The following is a 27,978-nucleotide window of genomic DNA, read 5'->3' as shown; positions in this document are numbered from 1 at the left end:
TGCAACAAATTGCATGTTTTTGCTCAGTTTGGGTCTCTGATTGAAATGTAGGTGTTTTTTCCTCCATATTCTTAATATCATACTATATGAGCCATAAAAGCCTGATGTATTAAATATGATAGTCAAAAACAAAAATGCAAACATTCTTTTAATGTATTTAGCTATTATTTCTACTATTATTTTAAGTATTTATTGACATTGTTAACCAAACTCAACCAATGTAAACTGTAAAACTAGTCTAAACTAGAATCATTAGTCAAATAAAAAACTTATTTTTACATTTCCGGCAAAATCATGTCGTAACTATACAATATATACAGTATCGCCCAGCTTAGTGTTGAACAGTTTAATGTGAAAGTGAAAGGCTCTGCTGGTTAAACTATGGGTTGGGTCAGTCGCTCAGTGACATTTAGATCATTTGCATTTGTGCATCACCGTGATACTCTGGGTTAATATTTTCCATCCGCCTTCTTTAAATTCGGCTGGGTTGACAGGGGCCTGACTGAAATTACTCAGCACATAAATAATTCACAGCGCTGTGACTAAACCACAAGCTCTGGGGCAGTCGTGCCCTCGAGGTGCCAAACCAGGAACGGAGCCAGATCCTGGGCTACAGTGACCTGGAACAAACCCAGAGGCCTGATACACCCACGCCAGCATAGCTGCACAATGACGCAAAGTAGTGCGTGCAAACACACACACACATACACACACACCAATGCATGCATAAACACTCAAACAACACATAAGTGTGCTTACAGATGAGAAACTCGTATTTGCACGCACTCATGTAATATATTGCAATGCTTTTGATAGGAATGTATGGAAGCCTGTTTCTGCCACAATTAAAAATATTGACATTTTTTTGTCTCGCAATTCTGACTTTCATTCTTGTAATTCTAATTTTGAATCTCACAATTCTGACTTTGGTTTTCATAATTCTGAGTTTAAATCTCACAATTCTGACTTTGGTTCTCACAATTCTGACTTTGGTTCTCACAATTCTGACTTTGGTTCTCATAATTCTTAGTTTAAATCTCACAAGATCTGACTTGTGAGATTTAAAGTCAGAATTATAAGAACCAAAGTCAGAATTGTGAGATTTAAAGTCAGAATTATAAGAACCTAATTCTGACTTTGGTTCTCATAATTCTGAGTTTAAATTTCACAATTCTGACTTTGGTTCTCAGAATTCTGAGTTTAAATCTCACAATTCTGACTTTGGTTCTCATAATTCTGACTTTGGTTCTCACAATTCTGACTTTGGTTCTCACAATTCTGACTTTGGTTCTCACAATTCTTAGTTTAAATCTCACAAGATCTGACTTAGGTTCTTATAATTCTGACTTTAAATCTCACAATTCTGACTTTGGTTCTCATAATTCTGAGTTTAAATTTCACAATTCTGACTTTGGTTCTCAGAATTCTGAGTTTAAATCTCACAATTCTGACTTTGGTTCTCACAATTCTGACTTTGGTTCTCATAATTCTGACTTTGGTTCTCACAATTCTGACTTTGGTTCTCACAATTCTGACTTTGGTTCTCACAATTCTGACTTTGGTTCTCACAATTCTGACTTTGGTTCTCATAATTCTTAGTTTAAATCTCACAATTCTGACTTTGGTTCTCATAATTCTGACTTTGATTCTCACAATTCTGACTTTGGTTCTCATAATTCTGAGTTTAAATTTCACAATTCTGACTTTGGTTCTCATAATTCTTAGTTTAAATTTCACAATTCTGACTTTGGTTCTCATAATTCTTAGTTTAAATCTCCCAATTCTGACTTTGGTTCTCATAATTCTTAGTTTAAATCTCACAATTCTGACTTTGGTTCTCATAATTCTGAGTTTAAATCTCACAATTCTGACTTTGGTTCTCATACTTCTGAGTTTAAATCTCACAATTCTGACTTTGGTTCTCATAATTCTTAGTTTAAATCTCACAATTCTGACTTTGGTTCTCACAATTCTGCCTTTTGTTCTCACAATTCTGACTTTGGTTCTCATAATTCTGAGTTTAAATCTCACAATTCTGACTTTGGTTCTCACAATTCTGACTTTGGTTCTCATAATTCTTAGTTTAAATCTCACAATTCTGACTTTGGTTCTCACAATTCTGACTTTGGTTCTCACAATTCTGACTTTGGTTCTCACAATTCTGACTTTGGTTCTCATAATTCTTAGTTTAAATCTCACAATTCTGACTTTGGTTCTCATAATTCTTAGTTTAAATCTCACAATTCTGACTTTGGTTCTCACAATTCTGACTTTGGTTCTCATAATTCTTAGTTTAAATCTCACAATTCTGACTTTGGTTCTCATAATTCTTAGTTTAAATCTCACAATTCTGACTTTGGTTCTCACAATTCTGACTTTGATTCTCACAATTCTGACTTTGGTTCTCATAATTCTTAGTTTAAATCTCACAATTCTGACTTTGGTTCTCACAATTCTGACTTTGGTTCTCATAATTCTTAGTTTAAATCTCACAATTCTGACTTTGGTTCTCATAATTCTTAGTTTAAATCTCACAATTCTGACTTTGGTTCTCATAATTTTTAGTTTAAATCTCACAATTCTGAGTTTGGTTCTCATAATTCTGAGTTTAAATCTCACAATTCTGACTTTGGTTCTCACAATTCTGACTTTGGTTCTCATAATTCTGAGTTTAAATCTCACAATTCTGACTTTGGTTCTCATAATTCTTAGTTTAAATCTCACAATTCTGACTTTGGTTCTCACAATTCTGATTTTGGTTCTCATAATTCTGAGTTTAAATCTCACAATTCTGACTTTGGTTCTCATAATTCTTAGTTTAAATCTCACAATTCTGACTTTGGTTCTCACAATTCTGACTTTGGTTCTCATAATTCTGAGTTTAAATCTCACAATTCTGACTTTGGTTCTCATAATTCTTAGTTTAAATCTCACAATTCTGACTTTGGTTCTCATAATTCTGAGTTTAAATCTCACAATTCTGACTTTGGTTCTCATAATTCTTAGTTTAAATCTCACAATTCTGACTTTGGTTCTCACAATTCTGACTTTGGTTCTCATAATTCTGAGTTTAAATCTCACAATTCTGACTTTGGTTCTCATAATTCTTAGTTTAAATCTCACAATTCTGACTTTGGTTCTCACAATTCTGACTTTGGTTCTCATAATTCTGAGTTTAAATCTCACAATTCTGACTTTGGTTCTCACAATTCTGACTTTGATTCTCACAATTCTGACTTTGGTTCTCATAATTCTTAGTTTAAATCTCACAATTCTGACTTTGGTTCTCACAATTCTGACTTTGGTTCTCATAATTCTTAGTTTAAGTCTGACAATTCTGACTTTGGTTCTCATAATTCTTAGTTTAAATCTCACAATTCTGACTTTGGTTCTCATAATTTTTAGTTTAAATCTCACAATTCTGACTTTGGTTCTCATAATTCTGAGTTTAAATCTCACAATTCTGACTTTGGTTCTCACAATTCTGACTTTGGTTCTCATAATTTTTAGTTTAAATCTCACAATTCTGACTTTGGTTCTCACAATTCTGACTTTGGTTCTCATAATTCTTAGTTTAAATCTCACAATTCTGACTTTGGTTCTCACAATTCTTAGTTTAAATCTCACAATTCTGACTTTGGTTCTCATAATTTTTAGTTTAAATCTCACAATTCTGACTTTGGTTCTCATAATTCTGAGTTTAAATCTCACAATTCTGACTTTGATTCTCACAATTCTGACTTTGGTTCTCATAATTCTTAGTTTAAATCTCACAATTCTGACTTTGGTTCTCACAATTCTGACTTTGGTTCTCATAATTCTTAGTTTAAATCTCACAATTCTGACTTTGGTTCTCATAATTCTTAGTTTAAATCTCACAATTCTGACTTTGGTTCTCATAATTCTGAGTTTAAATCTCACAATTCTGACTTTGGTTCTCACAATTCTGACTTTAAATCTCACAAGATCTGACTTTTTATTCTTGTAATTCTGAGTTTAAATTTTATTTTATTTTTATTCTAATAATTTAAAGTTTAAATCTTCTCAATTGCAAGTTACAAAATCACCACTGTAAGTTTATATCTTACAATTCAGATTTTTTTTTCCTCTCAGATTTGCAAGAAAAAAAGTTACAACTGCCATTTTTATCCCTTGGTGAAAACAAGCTCCCATAAATATAAAACAAGGCAACACTGAAACGTAATATATTATGTTTTTAATATGTTTTTATTAAAGTGTCGAAAACACACCTTAATGTATTTTAGTCTTGAATCTAATCTTGAATCTAACTGGCTACTAGTGCTGTCAAACGATTAATCGTAATTAATTGCATCCAAAATAAATGGATGTTTTTGTTTACATAATATATGTATGTGTACTGTGTATATTTATTATTTATATATAAACACACACACATACATTCTATATTTTGAAAATATTTACAAGTAAATGCATTTATATATTTATATTATATATTTTATATTATATGTTTAATATAAAAAACATTTTTCTTAAATATATACATGCATTTGTTTGTATTTATACATAATAAATATACACTGTACAGTACACACAAATCATACAAAAATCACTTCTATGCTATGTTAATACATGACTACACCATGAGCTGAACTATATATATAGGTACGGCTGGCAAAAAAAAAAAAAAAAGAAATTTGCTGCCTTGGATCTGGAATATTTTTATGATTTTTATTTTTTTATTTAGATTTTTTCTAAAAGTAATGACATGTACGGATAACAGACACATTCTTTTCTATAAAACAATATTATTTAAAATCGGTTTCTCCATGTAGAAAATGAGTAGGATTTATACAAAATCAGCTGCGTTCTTTCATTATCTCATTATATCATAATGGCCATAAAAGCCATTTTCAGGATCTGTTTTAATAAAAAGCTGGGCACAACCATACAATGTGATGATTCTGAATTTTCTGAACCAAGCATTGACATCCTATCTTAGGGCAAAAGTCTAAACTTCACAGATTCTGAGCCACATAAATCAGAGCGCAGAACATAAACGTACGTACCTTTGCATTTGTTCGTGGTTTTGTCTAAGATGGCCTTGGTTGATACGATTTTTCCATATCTACAACAAGAACAAACAAAGATGCGTTAAGAATTTTAAAACACAGATATAAATGGGCCAGAACATTACCATATTTGTACCATGGTTATAATCTAACTGAAACTAAAACCACTTGCAATGCAGGAGAAGGCGTCTCTGGAGAGAACAGAGCGGGGAAAGAAGTCCTTGGGGGGAAATGTGACTGATTTATGAGGAGGTTATAAAAACTGCAGTGGAATGCTGTAAGGCACACGTGAACGGAAACATGACCTTTGACCTTACAGCACAGGCACCAATACCACCTCACGAGTCACAGCCACCGATGGCAAGAAAAGATAAAAGGGTCATTAAGCACTTTCAATTAATAACCAAATGGGAATGAGTTCATGAGATTTGAAATCCAATTACAGAAGATGACTCTTAAAGCCTGTGCAAGTCTCTCCGGGGCCACAGTGACATCACACTCCGATTCTTCTGGGGGATGAAGAGTTTGCACCAATTGACCTAATATTAATCAATTACCAGGATCTCACATCTTCCTCGTCCTCTTCCTGAGCTGCTTATGGAAGCCGTGCTTCAGTCAAAAGCTTGAAAGCGTTAAGTGGCAGAGCTTCCAGGGACACTCAGGAGATTCTTTCAGCATCTTGGTTCCTGAAGTAGTTTTCTCACGGGGATTTTTAAAAAGACTTTGTTAAAGAGTTTGACAGGCCGTGATCCAAACCAACCAGCTACGATGAGATTCACAACATTACAAACTTTGATTTGGAGCAAAAAAGTGCTTGAAAATCAGAGAGAAAGACTGTGAACTTTTTGATAGCAACTATAAACATCATTCTCTCTCTCTCTCTATCTCTCTCTCTCTCTCTCTCTCTCTCTCTCTCTCTCTCTCTCTCTCTATATATATATATATATATACACACAAATATGCACACACTTAAAAATTATTCATAAGAAATCTAAATTAAAATTAAAACTTTTTTTTAAATTAAATTAAACTTTTTATTTATACAAGTTATATTAATAAGTAAATAATTTTATACATTTATAATATTTTCTTTGCAAATGTTTCTCTTTAAATACACATTGATTTCTCTCTTTCTCTATACATATTTATACACATACATATTTATATATACATATATATTTACACATTTATAAAATAAACGTTTTACAGATGCTTCTGTTTAACTGCACATTTTTAAAATGATATATATTAGAGATATTATATATATTAAACAAAATAAATACAAACACATAGAGGTTTGAGTGTTTAGTGTGAACTAAAGTGCGATTTTTTTTTTTCGATGGAGATTTCTCTGCAGAATCATGGGTAATGTAGTTTTTCACCAGGAATTCTGATGTTAAATACCATTGTTTTAAAAATAAGTTGAAATAACGTGGCTGATGGCTTCGAAAAAAGCATATAGCATCGATTAACAACCTCATAGCTCACAGTAGGTCTGTCTTAATGATTTATAAGTTACTGTTCAAAATCAATTCTCCTATGGAGGAAATGAATGTGACTGTTGCGCTCTGTAAACAGAAATATATGCACCACACACAGATATTGAATGAAATGCATTAGAATTAGCCAAAAGGCGGCATCTTATGACTTCCTTTAGGCAGCTCACTAGGTTTCGTAAGAGAGCGAACATGTTATGAAAAGCTGACAAATGCCATTCATTAATCTTGCTGTCCACAGAGACAGCACAACAGCGTTTATAGCTCATTTTATGTGCTTCATCGTCCGGTTTACCAGAAAACTATGAGGCCATCAGGAGGAAAAACCTGTTCTAATAGGCCGCCTCTCCATTAGCTTGCACTGAAAATCTATTACAATTGAATTGCAGAGGCCAGACGGTGGAGAAGAGGCAGAGAGACGGATAGAATGACGCTCCTGAGAGGAGGAACAATGTGACTGGTGTTTCACCTGCCATTTCAAGCCCAGTCTTGATCCCATTATAGAGCTCCAGTTTCCCTGCACCAGGAGCATATTGATCTCCATAGTAAGAGCTCAGGGCTGCGTTTCACTCAGCGTGAGCAATCATCAGCAGACTTTTCTGCTCGGTGTTTACAGACTTCTTATTTGTGATTTAAATGCGTAGAGATTAACAAGGGATGCACAATATTTGGTGACCATAACAGTGCTGGTATTTTAGAAAACTGTATAGATTTACAATTCAATTCATATAGGCTCCCATACTTTTCCAGTCAGTCATTTTTATTTACTCAAAAAATGCATTAAGATATAGATGGACACAAGCATGGCAATTTGCAATCAGATACAATTGTGCAACTAGTCAAATCACAGTTTTTAGGAAACAGCATGATAAAGTAATTTACAAATTTGACATTGGATGACAACACAACCAGGAAAATAACAAGATGTGATGAGTGACAGGACAAGAGACAAACTCAGATGAACCAGGAAGAGTTAGTTTTTATATCGTCTCATTATTGCACCACGTCTGGTTAGGACACAGTGTACAGTGACCATTGAAAAATGTTTGAGGAATTTTTCCTCCCTGGTTTTGGCTCATTTACGGATAGACAGCGTTTCCTTAAGGACATATTCTTTAATCTGTTCTAGACTGGATATGAGCAAAGGTGAAAGGGTCTTGAAAGCCATATCCTCTGATTTCAATGAATATGACTTACATGTGCTTACTTTAAGTGTTTTATTTTTTGTTTTGTTTTGTTTTGTTTTTTGGGAGTAAAATCCTCCCAACAGAAATTCATAAGCATAGTTATCATGATATTTTTGATACATTCAGTAAAGCATTGGTAGAAGCTTTCTACCTGTCTTTCTAAAAATATAAAATGACAGACAGACAGACAGATAGATAGACAGATATAAAATATTTATTATGCTATTTATTATGTTTAAATAATTGATATATTTATGTATTTATTATGTAAGTATATTGGCTGGATTTATTGATAATCCACATCTATATTGAATTTATAGGGCTCTACTGTTTTACGTTTTTTTCTGGATTAAATTTTTTTTCTGGACTCTGTCTTAATGTTAAAAGTAACATGTATTCATTAAAAAGCATGTCTAATTGATTGAAATCATGAAACTTATACCAGTTAACAGCAATTTATTAAACTAGTAAAAAAAAAATCTAATTTTTTGGGCCCTATGACATACATTTTTTTTGTTCTCAAATTCTGTTTTATTTTTCACAGAATACTGTGTTTTCTCTTAAATTGTTCTGGATTACATTTGAATGGTTTAATACAAATTTTAACTCTTCAATAAAATCCATTTTTAATAATTAATATTAGTTTAATTTATAATTATAATTTTTTTTAAATAGGACCATGAAATGCGTTTTTTATTATTCCTTGAAAATAAAGTTTTAACAATAATGTTATTAGTACAATTAGTAGTAAGACATACATTCTACTGTAAAATAGACGTATATTTGTGTCACAATTTCTTCAAATTAAACTGCACTTTTAATTTAACGGCTTGCACATCTATTAAAGAGATTCTCAGAGTGTATTAGCTGTATTTTGCTGATATTAGTCATTTCAATTTCAATCTATTTGCCAATAGTGACTGTTTGACTAATGATGGCTGAAATAAATAAGTAAAGAAGTACATAAAAAAATCATTTTTAAGCATGCAGTTTGAGGGAATACAACAATATCAAGATGCAGAATTTCATCAAAATGCTTGAAAATATTGAATCATATAAAACTATATTCCCGAGCAGCCCTTAGAGAATTACATCAGCAGTAGTCTGAAGCCAATGAATGGAGGATGGACTCAGCACAATGATCTGAGGTTTCATGGTCATTTTATTTGATTCTCAAAGCTCCATAAGCTCGTGTTATGACATCGATATCTCTGACCTCATATCGTTCCCAGGGAAGTGACCTGGAAAAGGTTACATCCCAAAGGTTAAAGGACAAATCGCTATAGGCATCAGGATGAGATTAAGATAAATCTAGTGAAGGGTTAGAAGATCACACCACTGAAAAAGCCCAACACTAATCCAGAGCCTCAGTCACAGCCATGCATGAACTGAGCCGTTTTCTTTAAACCGCAGCAGCTTTCTAATTAAAGACGCTGATTCAGTTCCTTTGAGGACAAACCTGTGAACATCACAAGACATGCAGTCTGAGATTTGAAATGTTATTTGCAGTGATGCAAACATCAAAAGCTGATTTCTAAAAGAAGCAAAGACATTGGCCTACGCATTCAATAGTATTGTCCCAATAAATGTGACACATTAGGTCACTCCCAACTACTCCACATGCTTACAATTGGATGTGAAGACTTTAGATTTCTCAAGACTAAAAAATAAGATCATGAGTCGATGAATGCATGTAAAGGTAACTCTGTTGCCTTGAAAAAAAAAAAAAATTGTACTTATTTAAATGTACTTATTTAGCAACTAGGTTTTAAGTAAAATAAATACATACAGTATATATAATAAAAATAAAATAAATGAAAAAAAGAAGCATGATGTCATATATATATATATATATATATATATATATATATATATATATATATATATATATATATATATATATATATATATATATATACATACATAAAAAAATAAAATCAATAAAAAAATAAATAAACATGCATATATATCAATATTTTCACTGGCAAGCAACATATTCTTATGTATTTTTGGTAATAACAAACATCTATCTATCTATCTATCTATCTATCTATCTATCTATCTATCTATCTATCTATCTATCTATCTATATCTATATATATATTAAGTTATTACAAAGTTATATAGCACTACATAACTATTTATTAAGAAGATAATTAAATAATGTAAATGCATATCAATGTATACAAATGCATATATATATATATAGGCAGGGAAAGCACAGATATTTGTATAGTTGAGTCCTTCTTTTTATTCTTTAATAATCAGATTCTAATTAGGAAACAAAATGGCCATGTTTTTCCTAAGGAGTCTGTGTGTGTGTGTGTGTGTGTGTGTGTGCTTTGCACGCACATTAGTGGGAGGAAGTTTGATGAAGGGCTCGGAGGAGGAAACTGAGACTTCAAAGTCACATCAGTGGTCTTTCATCCAGTCACCATGCGTGGTTCAGTAACTGGATCATTCTGTGCTTCTGCTACAGTGATGCACCAAAACAAACCTTGTGGTCCTTTGAAACAATCCATCTCTAATATTCTTAGAGCTTGTTCTTAGAGTTTGAGCCGGGTGGGAAAATGATACATACAAAACGACCACACACTTTTGAATACTTTTCTACACCCTTTACATGATGATTTGCTGGCTGGACTGCTTTAGTCAATTTACATGTGACTGCAAAGAACAAATATAGAGTGCACAGAAATTCAAAGCGGGATGTGTCCTAAATAAATCAAGAGGAAGAACTTGTTATTGAGGAGTATTTTGCAAAACAAAAAGCAGTGTTTAGTGGTTCAGAGTTGCAGAGTGTCACATTAATTTAAAACTGATGTGCTTCACAACGTTTCTAATGTAGATTCGTAGTTTCCAATTGTTTCATAATGTGAAGCTGTTTTTGCACTAATTTAAGGTTTCAAATCCAAACAAAAACCAAATATAAAAAAATAAATAATAATCAAATGATATGAAGCACCTTGCATTTTAAGTTTGTTTTGAAAAATGAAATGAAAATGCAAAAATTATAATAATAAAACAAAACAATGCACCTTTCGTGTGCTATTTAAAGGTCCCATATTTTACACTTTTCTGGATTTTTATTTTAGGTTTTGATATCCTTAAGAATATATATTTGCAGTGTAATTACCAAAAACCATCTCGTTTTATTTTTACAGCTCCTTTCTCAGGAGGTCTGCTAAGAAGAGGTCGATTTTAGCCTGTCTAATTAATATTCATGAGCCTCTCTTCTGATTGGCCTGTTGTTTTCTGAGTGACGCACGCCCAGCCCAATCACAGGCAACTAGGGTCAGCCGACGTCACAGTGCAAGTTGGAGGCATCAAAACAAAGGGGAAACTGGAGGCGGCCCACTCAAACCAGTGCAGATTCGGCTACGTAAGGAGCTTAAAATATCATCTTGAAAGTGAAGTGACATTCAGCCAAGTATGGTGACCCATACTCGGAATTTGTGCTCTGCGTTTAACCCATCCGAAGTGCACACACACAGAGCAGTGAACACACACACACACACTGTGAGCACACACCCAGAGCAGTGGGCAGCCATTTATGCTGCAGCGCCCGGGGAGCAGTTGGGGGTTCGATGCCTTGCTCAAGGGCACCTAAGTCGTGGTATTGAAGGTGGAGAGAGAACTGTACATGCACTCCCCCCACCCACAATTCCTGCCAGCCCGGGACTCGAACTCACAACCTTTCGATTGGGAGTCCGACTCTCTAACCTTTAGGCCACGACTTCCCAATCTTGTGATGTTGGGTGCATGAATCGACGTAATACAGCCTCAAATTAGAAATTAGATCACATATCTGCTGCCACTGCCAGACAAACAAACGATGACAGCTGTGGTTAAACGCGATAAAATAAGCAGACTGGACAGAAACATTCATAAAAAATGCTCGAAAAGGTTCAATAAAGTATTGTCTTTTGTTGTTATGGACGAGTCTACAGATTTCTTGCCATATGTTTCTTGCATCTTACGATGTCGTGTATGGAAAAATGTCTGTGCATGTGTGTAAAACAACAAACTGTTGATTTATATATAATCATTTGCAATTGTATGTACATTGTTGTGATTTATTGTGGATGGAACAATAATGACTGTAGTTCTGACGTCAACTTTTTACGGAAGTCACAACAGTTCGTGCACAATCATTGCTACTTTATGCAGGCCGTGTGCATTTTACTGTGGACTGACTGTTTTGAAATGTATATGTAGTTAAATAGCACCTAGACCTCAGTTATCGTGAAAAAAAGCCAGGAATTTCAACTTAGACAATATGGGACCTTTAATTTAATGCAACTGGCTATACTACAATTCATACACATTAACTAACCAAGCATTAATGAGTTTTTGTAGGATAGTCAATTGAATTCAACTATTTATTGATAAATTGCATTGAATTCAGCAAACATGACTAGATCCTGTGATATAATAATGTAACTACGTATAGCGTTTGGCCATCTCACCCACCCTAAATCAGACTCGCAACACCATGTTCTTCTTCACACTGGATTGTTCTGTTTATAACATAAGTGTCATTTGAGTCTGCAGTAAAGCAGTGTGGTTGATCTGTCAATCTCCTAGTGCCTTCATAAAAGGACCGCTCTGAGGACCGCTCCTGTGATTCTGCTTGAAAATCACCCAATAGGCTCAGAGAGACGCAGCATATGCCTCATCTTTTATTGATGGCATTCATCCCAGACCCCTTAGAGGGGAAAGTCACCCAGCAGCCCTTGACACACAATGACCGAAATATGAGAGTTCACTGAGCCGCAGTGCCAGGATGATGAGTGAGATTACAAAACTAAGACCAGAGAGCGGCCAATGGCCCTTTATTTATCCAACACCATCCCAAATACTCCTACAAAATCCTGCAAGTGACAAATGTTTCGGGTTCAAAGTGAAGCACAATGGACAGCATTTGTGGGATAATGAAATGATGAAATGACTAAGTTGATGACTAACTTTTAAAAAAGGCTAGAGTTGACGAAGATTTCATGATTAGCGGCAAGAAATACCAAAGTGTAGGAGCCGCAAACTGAAAAAGTGCGATATATTACAAACGAAACAATGAAAATCAATTGTTTTAGATAAAACAAATAAATAAAAAATCTAAATTATTTTTCAGATTTGTTAAAGACTAAAACTTAACTTTAAATTGTTAAATGTAATTAATGTAAGATGCTACCTAATCTAAATAAAAGTAGGAGAAATTAGCATGCACAATTAAATATTTGAAATCATATGTAAATTATAGACTGATTATGATACATTTAAAAAAATAATAATAATATTACCAAATAACTAATATTCTGATAACCAATAATTCATTATGTGATGGCCAATAATCAAAACATGTCCCATATTAAAGCTATATTAATAAATACATTTATAAATGTAAATAATTTAAAATAGAACATTGAAAATTACTTGTTTAGATGCTACAAGTGAATATTATGTGAATAATATTTTTTAGATTCGCTAAAGATTGCATTTAACGATCTAATTAAATTAGTAATCTAACTACATTTTAAAATTAAACATTTTCTAAAGATAAGAGCACTAGACGGCAATCTAAATGTAAAAGTAGGAGAAATTAGCATGCACTATTGGACAATATCTGGACAATAAATGTAAAATATACACTGATAATGATACATTTTTAAAATAATATTTTATATTAGCTGATAATCAATATGATTCTGATATATCATACATCCAGAGAAAATAGTTTTAGATATTATTAAATAAGTAGATTTAAGACTTTATACATTTTAACATGAGACTAGTGTGAGAGAATAAAAAAAGTAAACACAAGTTTTGCCTTTTTATTTTTTTTACCTAAAAAAATGAGTCAAAATGATTTTTTTTGTGATAATCGGCACCACACCACAGATGCTGAACTTGCATTGAGTGCGAACCAGACCTTAGATCTCAAGCAAAGCTATTACACTCAATAATGTGCCGCCATTTCTGAACAGAGAGTTTCTGATCGATAGACTGACCTCAGAGCCGTTCAACCACATGTTGAAGCGTTCATCAAGCAATAACTGCACACTGATTCAGAAAGAACTGAGAATCGACTACAACTATGACCTTGTAAGCACTAGCCCTATGGCCACAGTAATCAATCTCCATTTCCAGGAGCCACCGTCTCGCAGTGAAACTGGGCTTAATGAGACACATCCGGACAAACCAGGACACTGGAGGCCACTCTCTTCATCTTATCTTCCTCCACATTAAATAAAACATCTCTTAAAGCTGTTAAAGTTATAGTTCACCCAAAAATGAAAATTGATTCTGGAAATGTACTCATCCCTCAGGACATCCACAGTGTAGATGACTTTGTTTCTTCATCAGACTTGGAGAAATGTACATCACTTGTTCACCAATGGATCTTTTGCAGTGAATGGGTGCCGTCAGAATGAGACTCCAAACAGCTGATAAAAACATCACAATAATCCACAGCACTCCAGTCCATCAGTTAATGTCTTGTGAAGCCAAAAGCTGCGTGTTTGTGAGAAACAAATCCATTATTAAGACGTTTTTAACTTCAAATTGTTGATTCCTGCTATTATGTTATTATGGATAGAAAACTCATATTTTAGCCAGACAATGGATTTGATTCTCAAACATATTTTTCAGATGTTAACTGATGGACTGGAGTGGTGTTGATTATGGAGATGTTTTTATCAGCTGTTTAGACTCTCATTCTGACGGCACCCATTCACTGCAGAGCATCCATTGATGAGCAAGTGATGGAATGCAATCTGTGAAGAAACAAACTCATCTACATCTCAAATGGGTGAGGACATTGAACTATTCCTTCAATTGATCCTGTATTTCAATACTCTTTTAATGAGGATTGTAGGATATACTGCAGCTAAAAAAAGAATATCCTGATATTTTTCAGTCTTCCAAAAGTATTCGATCTTAATATTTACGTCTGAAGGTCGATGTATGGTGGTACTCACGGCTGGCAGAGCTTGACCAGGTCATGGTCAGTGGTAGTTGGCAGTAAACCACGAATGTAGAGGTTAGTTTTACTGAGCTGCTCCCAGCCGGCTGTGCTGCTGCTGCTGCTGTGATTGGTGCTGCTGTTGGTTCCAGGACTGGGCGGAGCCATCGGGTGGAAGGCGGGGCCAACAGGGGGCTGGAGGGAAGGACACAAAACAAACCGTGGTCAGAGACGAACAAGGTCAAAGAAAACAGAGAAGCAAAAAGTAAAACATAGGTCTCATTTTACTGAACAGAATCAGAGTGAAATGTGTAACACCGCCCAGACCTTCGTCACACTGCAGCGTTCATGAAACACACTAAGGAAGACGTTAAACAACCTGTGATGTACCTTTGTTTACACATTGTTTTACATTATTACTCCAACCTGTATGCTGTTATTTTACATTGGGCTACTATGATGATGTTTTCAGTTATTAAGTGAATCGTAATATTTAAAGCTCATCTGAACACATTTTGCTGTTTAAACCCTTTCTGCAGATTTTAATGCAAACTCAGTGTAGAAATGTAAAATTTTACTGGTCTAGGCCAATTAAATATACAATTAGTAGTGAAATTTTAGCCTCTGAAAAGGTTTTAGACATTTGGCGAGTTAATATATCTCATGCACAAAAATGTAAAATATAAACAATATTTTCTGACAGCCAACAGAATACGTTTTGTTTTGCACATGCTTATTAATATCCATAATTATTAATAATGAATATTATGAATAAAACCCATTTCGGTTTCAGTTTCTAGCTGAATGAAAATGGTAATTTCGGTTTCGGTTAAAAATTATTTTCAGTGCATCATTGCAAATAAGTGATGGGTATCTGGCAGCGCTGTGATCCATATCTGCAGTGCAGTCTCTTCTTCTTCAGAAAGCAGTTGTCAGCATAAAGAGGCTCCACAGGGGCCAGAAGCTCTGACCTAGGAGCGGAGTTGATGGAGAGGACGCTTCGGGAATCTAAAGGAAGCGAATGCGGCACTGGACATTTCTACGTGCTGAACACTTTTGTTGAAGGTTTGGACGAGCTTGATAAGCAACAGACCTAAAGCCGTTAGTTTTCTCTCAATGCAGGTGAATCCTTCTTGTTTTATAGAATTGAATTTCTAGGTAGGTCTGCAACAACTTCAAGAGGATCATCAGGAATTGCTATTCCTGTGGTAAAAACTCATTATAATTTGGGTTGAATTTGCAACATTCAAAACGTCCGCCCTGCTACACCGTGTGAGATAGAGACTTACAATTTCACAAAGTCCCACTTCTCATGGAAAACGATTTTGCCTCAAGGACACGTGTGTTACGTAATTCTATTTTCAGGTAAAACCTTCCAAATCTATTCTCTCATGAAACACTCATCCAATGAATCAGAGATTCTTCACACATCATCTTTGGATCTGTATTTTATTCATATGCACATTTTAAACAGATTTGCTGAGAAAAATACACTCTTTTGTTTAACACGATAGTTTGCAGGGTATTACTTCAAATGTCGTTAATATCATAGGGTCTTCATGTTTTTGTCGCCACCTTTCCATCATCAAGAACCACACAGCAACTCAATGAGGAACTAATAAGAACCCTTTCCTGAAGCTATGACCAGCAGGAACAGCCAGAGATCATCCAAGTGTGTCTTTCTCTACAGTCCCGACAACTATTTAAACTCGATCATTAGTTTAAATAAATTTGATGCAATAACAAAAAGTCTGAACAGATTTGGAATTAGAAATTAAAACCTGAGATTGTCAATGCAACTCCATGGATTGTAATATTAAATGTTTCCCTTAAGAAAACAACTGGATGCTCCAATTAAAGTGTTTCACCACAATCTAAAACACATAACACAAACAGGACGTTATATACTTTTGCATTTGCATTTTTTGCTTCTCACGGATGAAATCAAGATATTTTTAGTCATAACAGTGGTGAAAGTGTTGTGGTTTATCATGCATCTTTTGTACACATGCAAAATCCATCTTTTTCTCTGAGCGAAAGCGAAGAAATGAGAGCCATGTAAAACAAAAGCCTACAACACGAAGTACTCAAAAATAAAAGAGACTGATAAATCTTTGTACAGTGAAAACCTGAAAGTTTTATTGATTTCTCACAGATGCAATAAAGCAATTTTGCTCATAATAGTAGTGCAATTGTTGTGGTTTATCATGCATGCTCTGAACACATGCAAAATTCATCAATTTATCTGCACAAAAGTGAAGGAACATGAACTAAGTAAAACAAAAGTCAACTACATAAAATACTCAAGCTTTATGAGGGATAAAAGAGTTAAGTCATTGTACAGTGAAAACTGGAACTTTGGATTGATTTCTCACGAATGCAATAAAGATTTTTCTGGTCATAACAGTGGTGAAACAGTGGTGCATGTTTTGTACACGTTTAATCCAGTATTTTCTGAGAGCAAAATGGAAAGAATATGAACTATCCAAAACAAAAGTCAACACAAAATACTCAAGCTTTATCAGGTAGGAAAGAGTCTCAAATAGAAAGACGCTCCACTGCAACAAACATCAAGTAAATGTCACCAAACTGTTCCAAACTTTGGTTTAACCAGAACAGATTCGATCCAAAATGCGAGGCCAACGGCATTGAAAATGATTGGGAATTTCTGAACGGCAATGCTTCATTCTCCGCACTATAAAGGAGTTCTTGTGTGGTAAAGACAACACTTCCGTCCTGTTTGTATGGACACAGATGTTCTGAGCTTCGGAGGTCTTCCTGCTCAAGTGCCCTCACAGTTCAACTGTGATTATCCCGCTCTCTCTTTTGTGGAAGTAACAAGGAAGAGGAAGCGCTCGGAATCTCTGGAATGCAGCAGTGACAGTTCACTGAACGAGACCCAGAGAGAGGAAAACTGTCCCCCTGTGTTCCCATCCTGCTTTTTACGCAACTTCTGTTCCAACAGAAACTTCATTGTGAAAATACATTCCATTTGTTTTACATTATATTATTTCATGTCACATGAACTCATCATCTTTCCATCAACCAAGAGCCAAAACACCTTTATAAAGGATCTAAGCTGGAGTCTGTTTTTTATGTTTTTTCACAAAATTTGGTTTTGGATTTACTTTGGAGCAGTTATCACAAATTGCTAGTAAATTTCCACGAATAATTAGAAAGAATTGGCTCACTGAAAATTTGAAGGACTGAAGTGGTATATTTATTGTTCCAATAATCTGTGGAGACTTTGAAAAATCATTTTTACAGTGATATAAGTACTGGGAAAAGGCATTGATCTTCCACTTCTGTCTTCGTCCGCAGTCCTGAAATCTATTTAAACTCAATAATAAATGTAGTGCAATAAATAGAGGTAATATTTGATGTATTGTACGCAACAATCTTTGCATGAATTATGTAATATAGATATCATTCTGATTCAAAATAAAGTGTATGCGCAAGTTTCTAAAGACATAAACATGTAACATGGCTTGGCTTAGCAGAGGGAAATCATTTGAGAAACCAGTTTTTAAAAAATGTTCCACATTATGCAATTTATATGCAAATGCAAGATTTCTTTTGAGAGCAAAGGACTCTAAATCGCAACCTGTCCTCCAACCAATACGCTCGTATAGGCCGTTTGTCCAAATCCCTGAAATACGACCCATCAGAGCGTATACTACAATTGCGCCCCTATCAGCAAAAGGTTGTTTTCATATTAATGTTTTGTATTCTTTTATTTGCACTCTGATTTGTGTTTCGTGTAGCTCAGTTAGTAGATTATTGCATTATACCTTGATATGTAATCATGCTTTCATGGGTTCGATCCCAGGGAACGGATGTGCACGAAAATGTATATGCTCAATAAATCATAATTTAGCATGATTTCTGTGAGGGTTAGGTTTAGGGATGGGGTTAGGTGTGGTCATTCGAACGAATAAGCCACCTAGTAAAATATGTAGGAAATACTGTGAGATCGGTGTAAAATGCCCACATTGCATTTAAATAAATGTGCATTTTGATTGCTAATGACGTTATACGTCAATTCATGACGACAGACACAACGCGATACTGTCATTATTTTTACGACCGCTAGAGGGCGCTTAACTTTAAAACGTAAATATAGGTCGTAATAAATGCTTGCACAAACGACCTATATGGTCGTTTTTTGTTGGAGGACAGGCTCCTAAATCGAGTTCAACACTCATATAATAGCATATTAACATGGTTTGTAATGCATATGAGGCATATAAGTTAAATTAAATATTGGGAATAGTGCCAAGGGTTTGTTTAGATGAATATTATTTTATATTATGCTTTCACTAAGCATTTCTGTTTACATCGACTCACAATTAAAAGAACAATTCACCCCAAATGACAATATTATTATAATTTACGCACCTCCAACCTCCTTGGACTCAGTGTTATTGTCTTTCTTACATGCTAAAAGTAATTCATATGATTTATTTGCAACATTTCATGTTTTCTGAAGCCATGTGACAGCTTTGTGTGAAGAGTAGACTGAAATGTAATATTTCTCACCATCATATAAGCTACTGTTTGCAGGTTTTTTGGAGCGTGACGATATAAAAATCACAATCCATTTTCACGAATATGGAAAACAGAAGCTTGGACATTCTCCTGTTTACAGGTTTAATGTGAGCAAATGAAGACTACTTTTAATTTTAGGCTGAACTGTCCCTTTTATTCCCACACAAAAGCAGAGACAGCAATGAAAATGACCAAGATTGGCAAGTGCTGAAAACCACAGAACTGCACTCCATGAAATCCAGTAGTGCTGAACAAAATATCATTTCATTGAAGGTCTACATAACAAAGACAGCATTTATGGGTCAATGTCCTATTGAAATGGTCTGGCAAGCCTTTGGCTGCTCTTTCTGCTACTGTCTAATGCAGCTGCGTAAAGAAGTGATCACAAGACTGGATAAATAAGACAAGCTTGAGTTTAAAAAGGCGGCGGTGGATTATTAAAGGTCAAAAGCAAATCTAAATCTGCCTTGATATGGATTGCTCCAACACTGCTGATCCTAAACATTTAACAGGGTGATAAAAGCGCTTTCTATCAGGCTTCTGAAATTAGACAGCAAAGTATTATGTTATTACATGGTTTCTGGTTTAAAGACATAAGGAACAGCAACTTAATTCAGCAAACAACCAATACTATGCATTTTAATAAATAATTAAGTCACATCCCAGCTGTTTCTGAAAGCCATTTCTCAAATGTTCCCCGAACATCCAAGATATCTGTTTTTGTGTTTTGTTTTTACATTTTAAATATGTTTCTTCTGGGTTTATGCGAATGTGCTAAAGGAAGATTCCATTGTATCATTTTGCTAATGTTACTTGTGAATGTTTTTGGAATGTTCTGAAACAAGTAGTAACATTTTAAAATACTAAAACTAGAACGTTCAGGGAAAAAGATGCTTAAAAGAACATTCTCGTGGTAACATTTTGAGACGTTACTGAAGAGCGTTTCTTAATGACTTTGAGAGAACCTTGCCACTGAACGTTCTGAGAACATTCCCTGTTTGCTATAATAAAACAATATAAAGCTGTCACTTTTAGCCTCCATTCACACCATACTAAATGCATTAGCTCACATTAATTTGAACGTAGCAAGCTAAAGGAAGGCAAGAGAGATGATTTATTTGGTGTAACTACTGGATAGAGAAAAAAAGAGTAATTAAAACAACTTTTGAAATACTGTTTTTGCTTTGTTCTTGTAGGCTACTGCTTTTGACTAGTTCATTTTTAAGGCAGTTTAAAAAAATGCTTGACGAACTTCAGTCAAACATGATTAACTTTGACATTTTTTAATAACTAGTATATAAATGTTAGAAAATGCATAGTACTGGGTGCTTGTTGATTGTGTAATGATGATTTCCCTCCTTCATTTTGGAGATCGCATTCTCATCCTATAATTTTTTCAGAGAAGTCACTGCCTCCCTGATCTCGGAGAAAATGCTCCTGGTTTCTATTTTAGATGAAAATAAACTTGTCTTCCTGTAAAACACAATGACTTTATGCTATTAGTCAAGCGTTCTGAGAGGACACGCTGGAAAATGGCACAGTTAGTCACGTTACTGGTCAAGAGGGAAGTCCTTGAAGCGTGCTAATTTTTTTAAACGCTCACAAAGTGAATGGTTTAACAGCATCACGTTTGGACATCTAAACCTAAACTGCAGTTCATGACACGTAAAATAGTGTGAGATTATTTTGGTGAATTTTCCTATATCAGACCGTAAGCTGTGTCGCATTTCTATTTACTTCAAATAAATATCCGTACTGAACAACGTGCACTTTCCAAGAAAACACCAAGTCTGTTTTTCGACGTCAGGACAGACCTCAAAAACAAAACAGGACAGCTCATCTGATCTCTGCACTGGAGAAACAGCCGTGCAAACAGGAAATGAGGCACGAACTCGGCCTGCAAGTGGACAAAGAACATCTTTGAGGACGAGAAGCTAGTGTTTCCCCTCGAAGGTCCTCTGCCCCGACTGAAACCCACACATTCCCAGAGTGGAACAGGCTTTTCTTAGGAACTCAAAGCCTGTTTGTATCTCACATCTGTTTGACTATTCAGCTTGGCGGGGAGAGACTGGCTTCTTATCAGAGCACTGCAGACCTAGCCAGCCCATCATATCCGTGCTGGAAATACACTGAACTTCCAGTAACCGCCCTAACCCTGTGAGAGATGCTGCTCTGCTGCTAAACAGCCTATGAAAATATGCATAATCCTCGAGTGACTACCAAACCCTTCCTCTTCCTCTTTTAACAAGAAGTCAATCTGCTGATAAATCAAATTTCATCATTAGGCGACGCACTATAAGCATGTCATTCGCATTTTATTTTCATGAAAATTAAACACACCAGTAGCCTAAATCCTCATTATTGTAATGCAGACGCTACTTTTCAGCTTCTTTATCATTCCTATTATTATTGTGTGTTGTTACTGAGATATATTATATGTTAATGTTTCAATGTAAATTAGTTACAACAAATACAGCATAAGTAAATATCATAGCCTTTTGGCATTTAAGTGAATAAAATTTGAAAGGGAAATGTGTGTAATGTCATGAAAATAAGTTATTTTCTTTATGCAAAAACTAAAAATATGGCTGAAGTATGACTGACATGTTCGCTTTCAGGTTTCACCCAAAAAACGAACATACAACCATGAGAGCCTCAATCAAAGTCAAAATATAATTTTTACCCATTTACCATTATGCATAATCTTCAATGTGTGTCCAGAATTTGCAAAAAAAAAAAAAAATCTTTAACAAACAATGGATGGATAAATGTTTCTATCTTGTACATTCTCATCATAAACATTTGCAATTTCTTTATGCGTAACCTAAAAATATGACTTGGACATGTTGGTTTCACCCAAAAGACTTTATAGCTGCAATTTAAAGAGCATGAGGGCCACAATTAAAGTCAAACAAGAATTTTTACCTGTTTATGATTATGCAACATTCTCACCGTGTGGCCAGAATTCACAAAAATCATTTTTAACATCCAACGGATATATACATTAGAAACATTGAAATGTTTTATATCTTGCATGTTCTCATCATTACAATTTGTCATTTTCGTTATGCAAAATCTATAAATAAAACTGAAATTTCACTTGCATGTTCATTTATAGGTCTCACACACAAGGCTCTATAAAATAAGACTATTCCCTTTTTACAATTATGCAACGTCCTCACTGTGTAGAAGAATTTGAAAAAAAAATATATATATATATATATATATATATATATCCACAACAACCAATGGATGACTACATTTTCCCCAAATGTTTATATTTTGTAAATTTTTTTAAAGAGTTTTCTTTATGCAAAAAATCTAAAAAAAAAAAGGCTGAAATATGACTTGGACTTGTTCTTTTAGAGGTTCCACTCAAAAGTCTGCATTATTGGAAATAACCATGAGGGCAACAATTAAAGTTAAATATGATTTTCACCAGTTCACAATTATGCAGCATCCTCACAGTGTGGCCAGAATTGGCAAAAATCATCCACAACAACCAATGGATGAATACATATCCAGCAAATGTTTCCATATTGTACGCTCGCATCATTAAAAATTGTCATTTTCTATATGCAAAATCTAAGAATAATAGACAGAGTGAAAAATAATGTTCAATAATGTTACACGTTTTCTGCATTAGACTTTATAATGCACAAATATCCATGGGAACCACAATAAGATTATTACCTGTTTTCAATTATGCAACGTTCTCACTGACAGAATTTGGACAAATAATCCATAACAACCGATGGATGAATGATCTTTTATCGTTCACCTACTGTTTCTATATTGTACATTCTCATTAAAATTTCTTAATGCAAAATAAGGCTGAAATATGGCATGGAGATGGGAATGCTCAAGTCTAGAAGTGCACATGAAGGATTTAATGAAGAGTGTCATTCGTGCATCAGTTCAGCACTGTGACTTTTGACCTTTACAGGACGATAAAGCAGATTAACCAGCGAAACCAAACAGTCCATCAAAAGAACAGACAGGCAGGACTGTGAATGTATATTCCCATCAGTTCAAGATGCCTCGATGTGCATGAAACACATAAAAACTTGCTCAAATAGAGGCCTATTTTTAAACTGGTGGGAGGGGTTTAACTGGGAGAGGGGAAAGGTGTGATAAAATTGTGAATGAGATGTGCCATAACACAATCAAATTAAACACTAGCACAACAAAAACACACCCATCGGAGGGGAGCATCTGATTGGAAGAGAACCAGTGACAGCTATTCTTTATGAATTCATTTCATGGAAGTACTGCTTTTAGACACTAGTAGTCTTTCATCCATCAATCATCACTGGAACAAATTACAATAAAAGTGTCAATAGCAGTTTCCACAAACACATTAGCCTGGATCATTTCAAATTATGACTTTAAAACCCAACTTTAGACAACAAATAACCATGAGGCCCACAATTAAAGTCAAAGAAGGTTTTACCTGTTTACCATTATGCGACGCCCTCACCGTGTGGCCAGAATTTGCAAAAATCATCCTTAACAAACGAATATCCACTGAAAGATGAATAAATTTCTACCAAACGTTTCTATTGCTTACGTTCTCGTGTATCCAGGAGGGTAAAGTTGTATCTATGGCTCTATAAACCATAGAGACGGAGCAGTGCTGTCATAGAGTCTCACTTTGACCAATCTTTAAGACAAGGGAATAAATAATAGGGTGAGCAGCTTATATCCCACGGACGCTTGCTATAGTCGGCTTGACCAGCCCGTCTGTTTCGCTCAGTTCATTGATCTGCGGTGACTTCTCCAAAGAACTACACCTCCCACTATGGAAGAAGCCACTGTGCTCTGTTTAGAGGGGGGACATGCACACAAGCAACACTTAAACACATCACAAAACAGACTCTTCACTCAGATACTAATGACTATTGCATGCTAAGCATGCATGAATGCATTTACATCCACTGTAGCATGCAAAATGCTCTAGTTTTAAAACGAGAGGATATGACATTAAATCAATCCCCCCTTTGGCTGCTCTTGGTTTCCTTTGCCCCGCATACTTCACATTCCTGAGTGAGGCCATTAGGTTTTGTGGTTTTACAATTTCATATGTACTGTATGGAATGATTTAACACTGCGTTTAGAACAAGAAACCAAAATGAATGTAAACAGCATGAAAATCAATGGAAATTAAATATAGATATATTCTAAAAAAGGGCCACTTATAGCTTTTCGGTGTTATCTAACTGCAGGAAGAGCTGGTATGTAAACTGACACTCCTCTACGGGTGGAAGAGCTGGCTGTGTAGTTAGGGTAAAATTCATCAAAACATGTTCAGGTCACGCTCAACCTTGTAAAGAGAATGAAGAAACCAGGAATTATATTTTGCATGAATTAAATGAAGCATATTGTAGGACCATGAAAGATTATTTGCAATTTGACAGAATTTTCATGACAAATAGGAGTGCTTTACTTTGTCACAGTTATTTTTAATTAAAGTGATTTTATTAAATAATATTTAAAGGCAAGTAATATAGATAATTATATTACATGGCATTTAATTTTATATATAATTAATTATTTTAATGCAATAAAATAGTGGGGGAAATGTATGTGTTTGTATATTATGTTATTTTATATAATTTTCATTTTATTAAAAGAAAAAATAATAAAACACATTTACATATACATTTACACACACACACACATATATATATATATATATATATATATATATATATATATATATATATATATAAAGAGAATAGACAATAAAAATGCAATAAAGTAATAAAATATAATGTAAAGAAAATATCAGTAGACAGAATTGTGAATGTGCATGTATATATATTTTAATTAAAACATTTTAATTATTATTACTACTACTACTACTACTACTAATACTAGTCTACAGAATTAATTTTCTATTCAACCAGATTCAAATAAAATCAAGTAAATGCTAAATGTCCACAACCTAAAAACCATATCTGTATCAAATAAATCAATTAATAAGTTGAAGTTTCTCTATTACTGCATGAATATTTCATTTAAACTCAACTCACACCAGCAACTAAATTAAAAGTATGACATAACAGATAAGAGGAAGTCTGGCAATAACATTGTGACCAAAACACGTGACACAAATGCAGCCTCTCTTTTATTTGAGCTACTTCTTGGACTAGATTTCAGCTCTGCTCAATCTGGAAATTCATCAACCAGCTGAATAAATGAAGGAGGAACATGCATGCTAAACACTTGATGATGCCTTTCCTTCACTGTCTGCTGCAATTCATCCATTCTGACACAAATAGAAAGAAAAATGTAATCCTCTCAATGCACACAGCACATCTCGCCTTTCTCCGTCGCTCTTGCTCTTTCTCGGAGGCTGTGATGAATGTAAGGCACGTCCTCGCACCTAAACACTGCATTTCCTGTCGTCTTCTTAAATAACTTCCCCTGAGCTCATCAGTTTTTGATTTCACTCTGCTGTTTTGAATATAAGTTTGATCTTAAGAGCACCGAAAACACCTTGTGGTATCAATAATCCTCGCCTATCCCCCGATTGTGCTTAGACATCAGTTTACGGCGGATAATTAGGATGGAAATAGGTCATTTACAATCCCACAGAGAGAAGGAGCAAGATCTTCACCCTTGGATCCTATCCTTTTCCTGTTTGTGACCAAATACATCTGATTACATCCGCATTCATGACAGAGCAAACAAAGCAGATGAGAAACAAAGCAGTCAGGCATCAAATATTTGGCTCAGTTACACAAAAAAATAACTTCGATCCAAGCAGCGTCAGAAATTACCCAGTGTTCAGGGTATAAATACCACAGAAATAGACAAAATCAAGTCAGATGAAACATTTAAAGCAACACTAATTTAATAAATACTTTCATTCAGTGAGAATGCATTAAATTGATCAAAAGGGACAGCAAAAGACATTTATTATTTTACATATATTTCATTCAAATTTCTCTGTCAAATAAATGTCATTCTTTACAACATTGTATTCATAAAATAATCCTGAAATATATAGATAAGAATGATTTCTGAAGGATCATGTGACAATGAAGATCAGTGAAAATCAGCTTTTATCACAGGAATCAATTACATTTTACTACATATTCAAATAGAAAACAACTATTTTAAATAGTAATAACGTTTTAAAATATTACTGATTTTATTACTTTTTTGATCAATTAAATGCAGTCTTGGTGCAATTTCATTACCTTAGCTTAAGCATTCTGCTAATATTATAATGTTTTCAGACATTTTCAAAATACACAAAGTGATCCAGATGCGTTTTTAAATAGTTACATAAGCAAAGAGGTGCAATAATGTGGTTTTCTGCACTCAAAGGACACTCAGGGTCATTCACTCTGCCATGTACGTGTTTGTATGAATGATGGCAGCGTGTCAACAGGCAAATATAGCAGAAAGGGATGAATCAGCAAAAGCAGAGGGTCAGAGAGCAGAAGAAGAGAGAGCAAAGAGGCAAACATTCCTTATATTAAAATGTGAATATATATATATGATAACAATAAATAGTTTCTTAAAATACAATTCTATCTATCTATCTATTGTACATATACATACATATAAACACACACATACATATATACATACATAGAGGTGAATCTCAATAAATTATAATGTCGAGGAAAAGTTCATTTCAGTAATTCAACTCAAATTGTGAAACTTGTGTATTAAATAAATTCAATACACACAGACTGAAGTAGTTTAAGTCTTTGGTTCTTTTAACCGTGCAGACTGAGGAAACTCAACACTGGACTTCAAGCAACTTGGGCTATGAGCTTCTCCAACCTTCCTCCAGACTAGTGCTGGGCGGTATACCGGTTCATTCCGAAAACCAGTGTATATTTTCGTTTATGATATGAATTTTTAATATACCGCCATATACGTTAATTACTCAATGTTTGGAACGTATGTTATGCTGCGCCGCAGTAGTCCGTCTACAGTGCGTATTAACGGATTCCAGCTGCACGAGGTTGCGGTCCATCAGTGCGTTCCAGCAGCGGTGCGTCTGCAGCAGTGCAGCGATTGTTTATGTAGGCTGCTGAGTCTATTTTTGCTGTGCTGCAGCGCTGAATTAAAGTGATAGCGCATTGTTTGCGGGAAAAATGAACATGGATTGACATGGAAACGCAGTGATTTCACAATGAATGTTTACTAATTAAAGCCTACTATGTTTCACACGCAACACATGGGTCTTTGAAAAACAAAGTTCATTAAGACCCGTGGGATTGCTTGTGATAAAGAATTAAATGCAAAAAGGAAACGAGACTGTCATAGGACTGTCATAGAAAAGTCATAGGCTAATTATTGTGTTTAAATGTTTTGCCGCTTGCTTGAGCAGCTTATTATACAAACCTAGAAGTAAAATGCATGAATAATGCATTGTTTATATTTATTGAGTTTAAACTAATGTCTATAACTATGAAAGATTGTTACTGTTCTGTGATAAAAGACTCATGATATGAAATCGAAACAATGAACAAATGTTGTGTTTGTGGACTAAACAGACGTGGATCAGTAGCGGACTGCAAGCACGTCCTGTGTGAAAGCACAATGAATCCGTGCTGTGGACTGCATATCCACTGCAGACGGAGTATGTGTGAAACAGGCGTTACAGCCAAAAAGAGGAGCCTGGTCTGTTGTTTGGAGGTTTTTTGGTTTCCAAAAATCCGACGTCGACCAAACATCCATTTTATGCAAGTGCTGTCGGGCTAAAATTA

The 27,978-nt window shown here is 34.6% G+C and overlaps 1 protein-coding gene across 3 annotated transcripts in view; it reads right to left on the bottom strand.

Annotated features, from left to right (window-relative positions):
- Positions 1-27,978, bottom strand: part of LOC132153212 (RNA-binding motif, single-stranded-interacting protein 1-like) — a 66,164-nt gene that overhangs the window by 23,332 nt on the left and 14,854 nt on the right. For 2 of the 3 annotated variants that reach the window (XM_059562557.1, XM_059562558.1), the window contains exons 2-3: positions 14,712-14,890; positions 5,049-5,107 (exon numbers count right to left, since the gene is read on the bottom strand). In XM_059562557.1, the coding sequence (XP_059418540.1) occupies positions 5,049-5,107; positions 14,712-14,890 (238 nt within the window). Of the gene's footprint in view, positions 1-5,048; positions 5,108-14,711; positions 14,891-23,696; positions 24,008-27,978 lie in introns of those variants that run through there. The other variant, XM_059562559.1, reaches the window with a different exon arrangement.

This window comes from Carassius carassius, chromosome 11 (assembly GCF_963082965.1).
Source record: "Carassius carassius chromosome 11, fCarCar2.1, whole genome shotgun sequence".
NCBI lineage: Eukaryota > Metazoa > Chordata > Actinopteri > Cypriniformes > Cyprinidae > Carassius > Carassius carassius.
The sequence above is the reverse complement of the archived record's forward strand: the minus strand, read 5'-3'. Positions and strand labels throughout refer to the sequence as shown.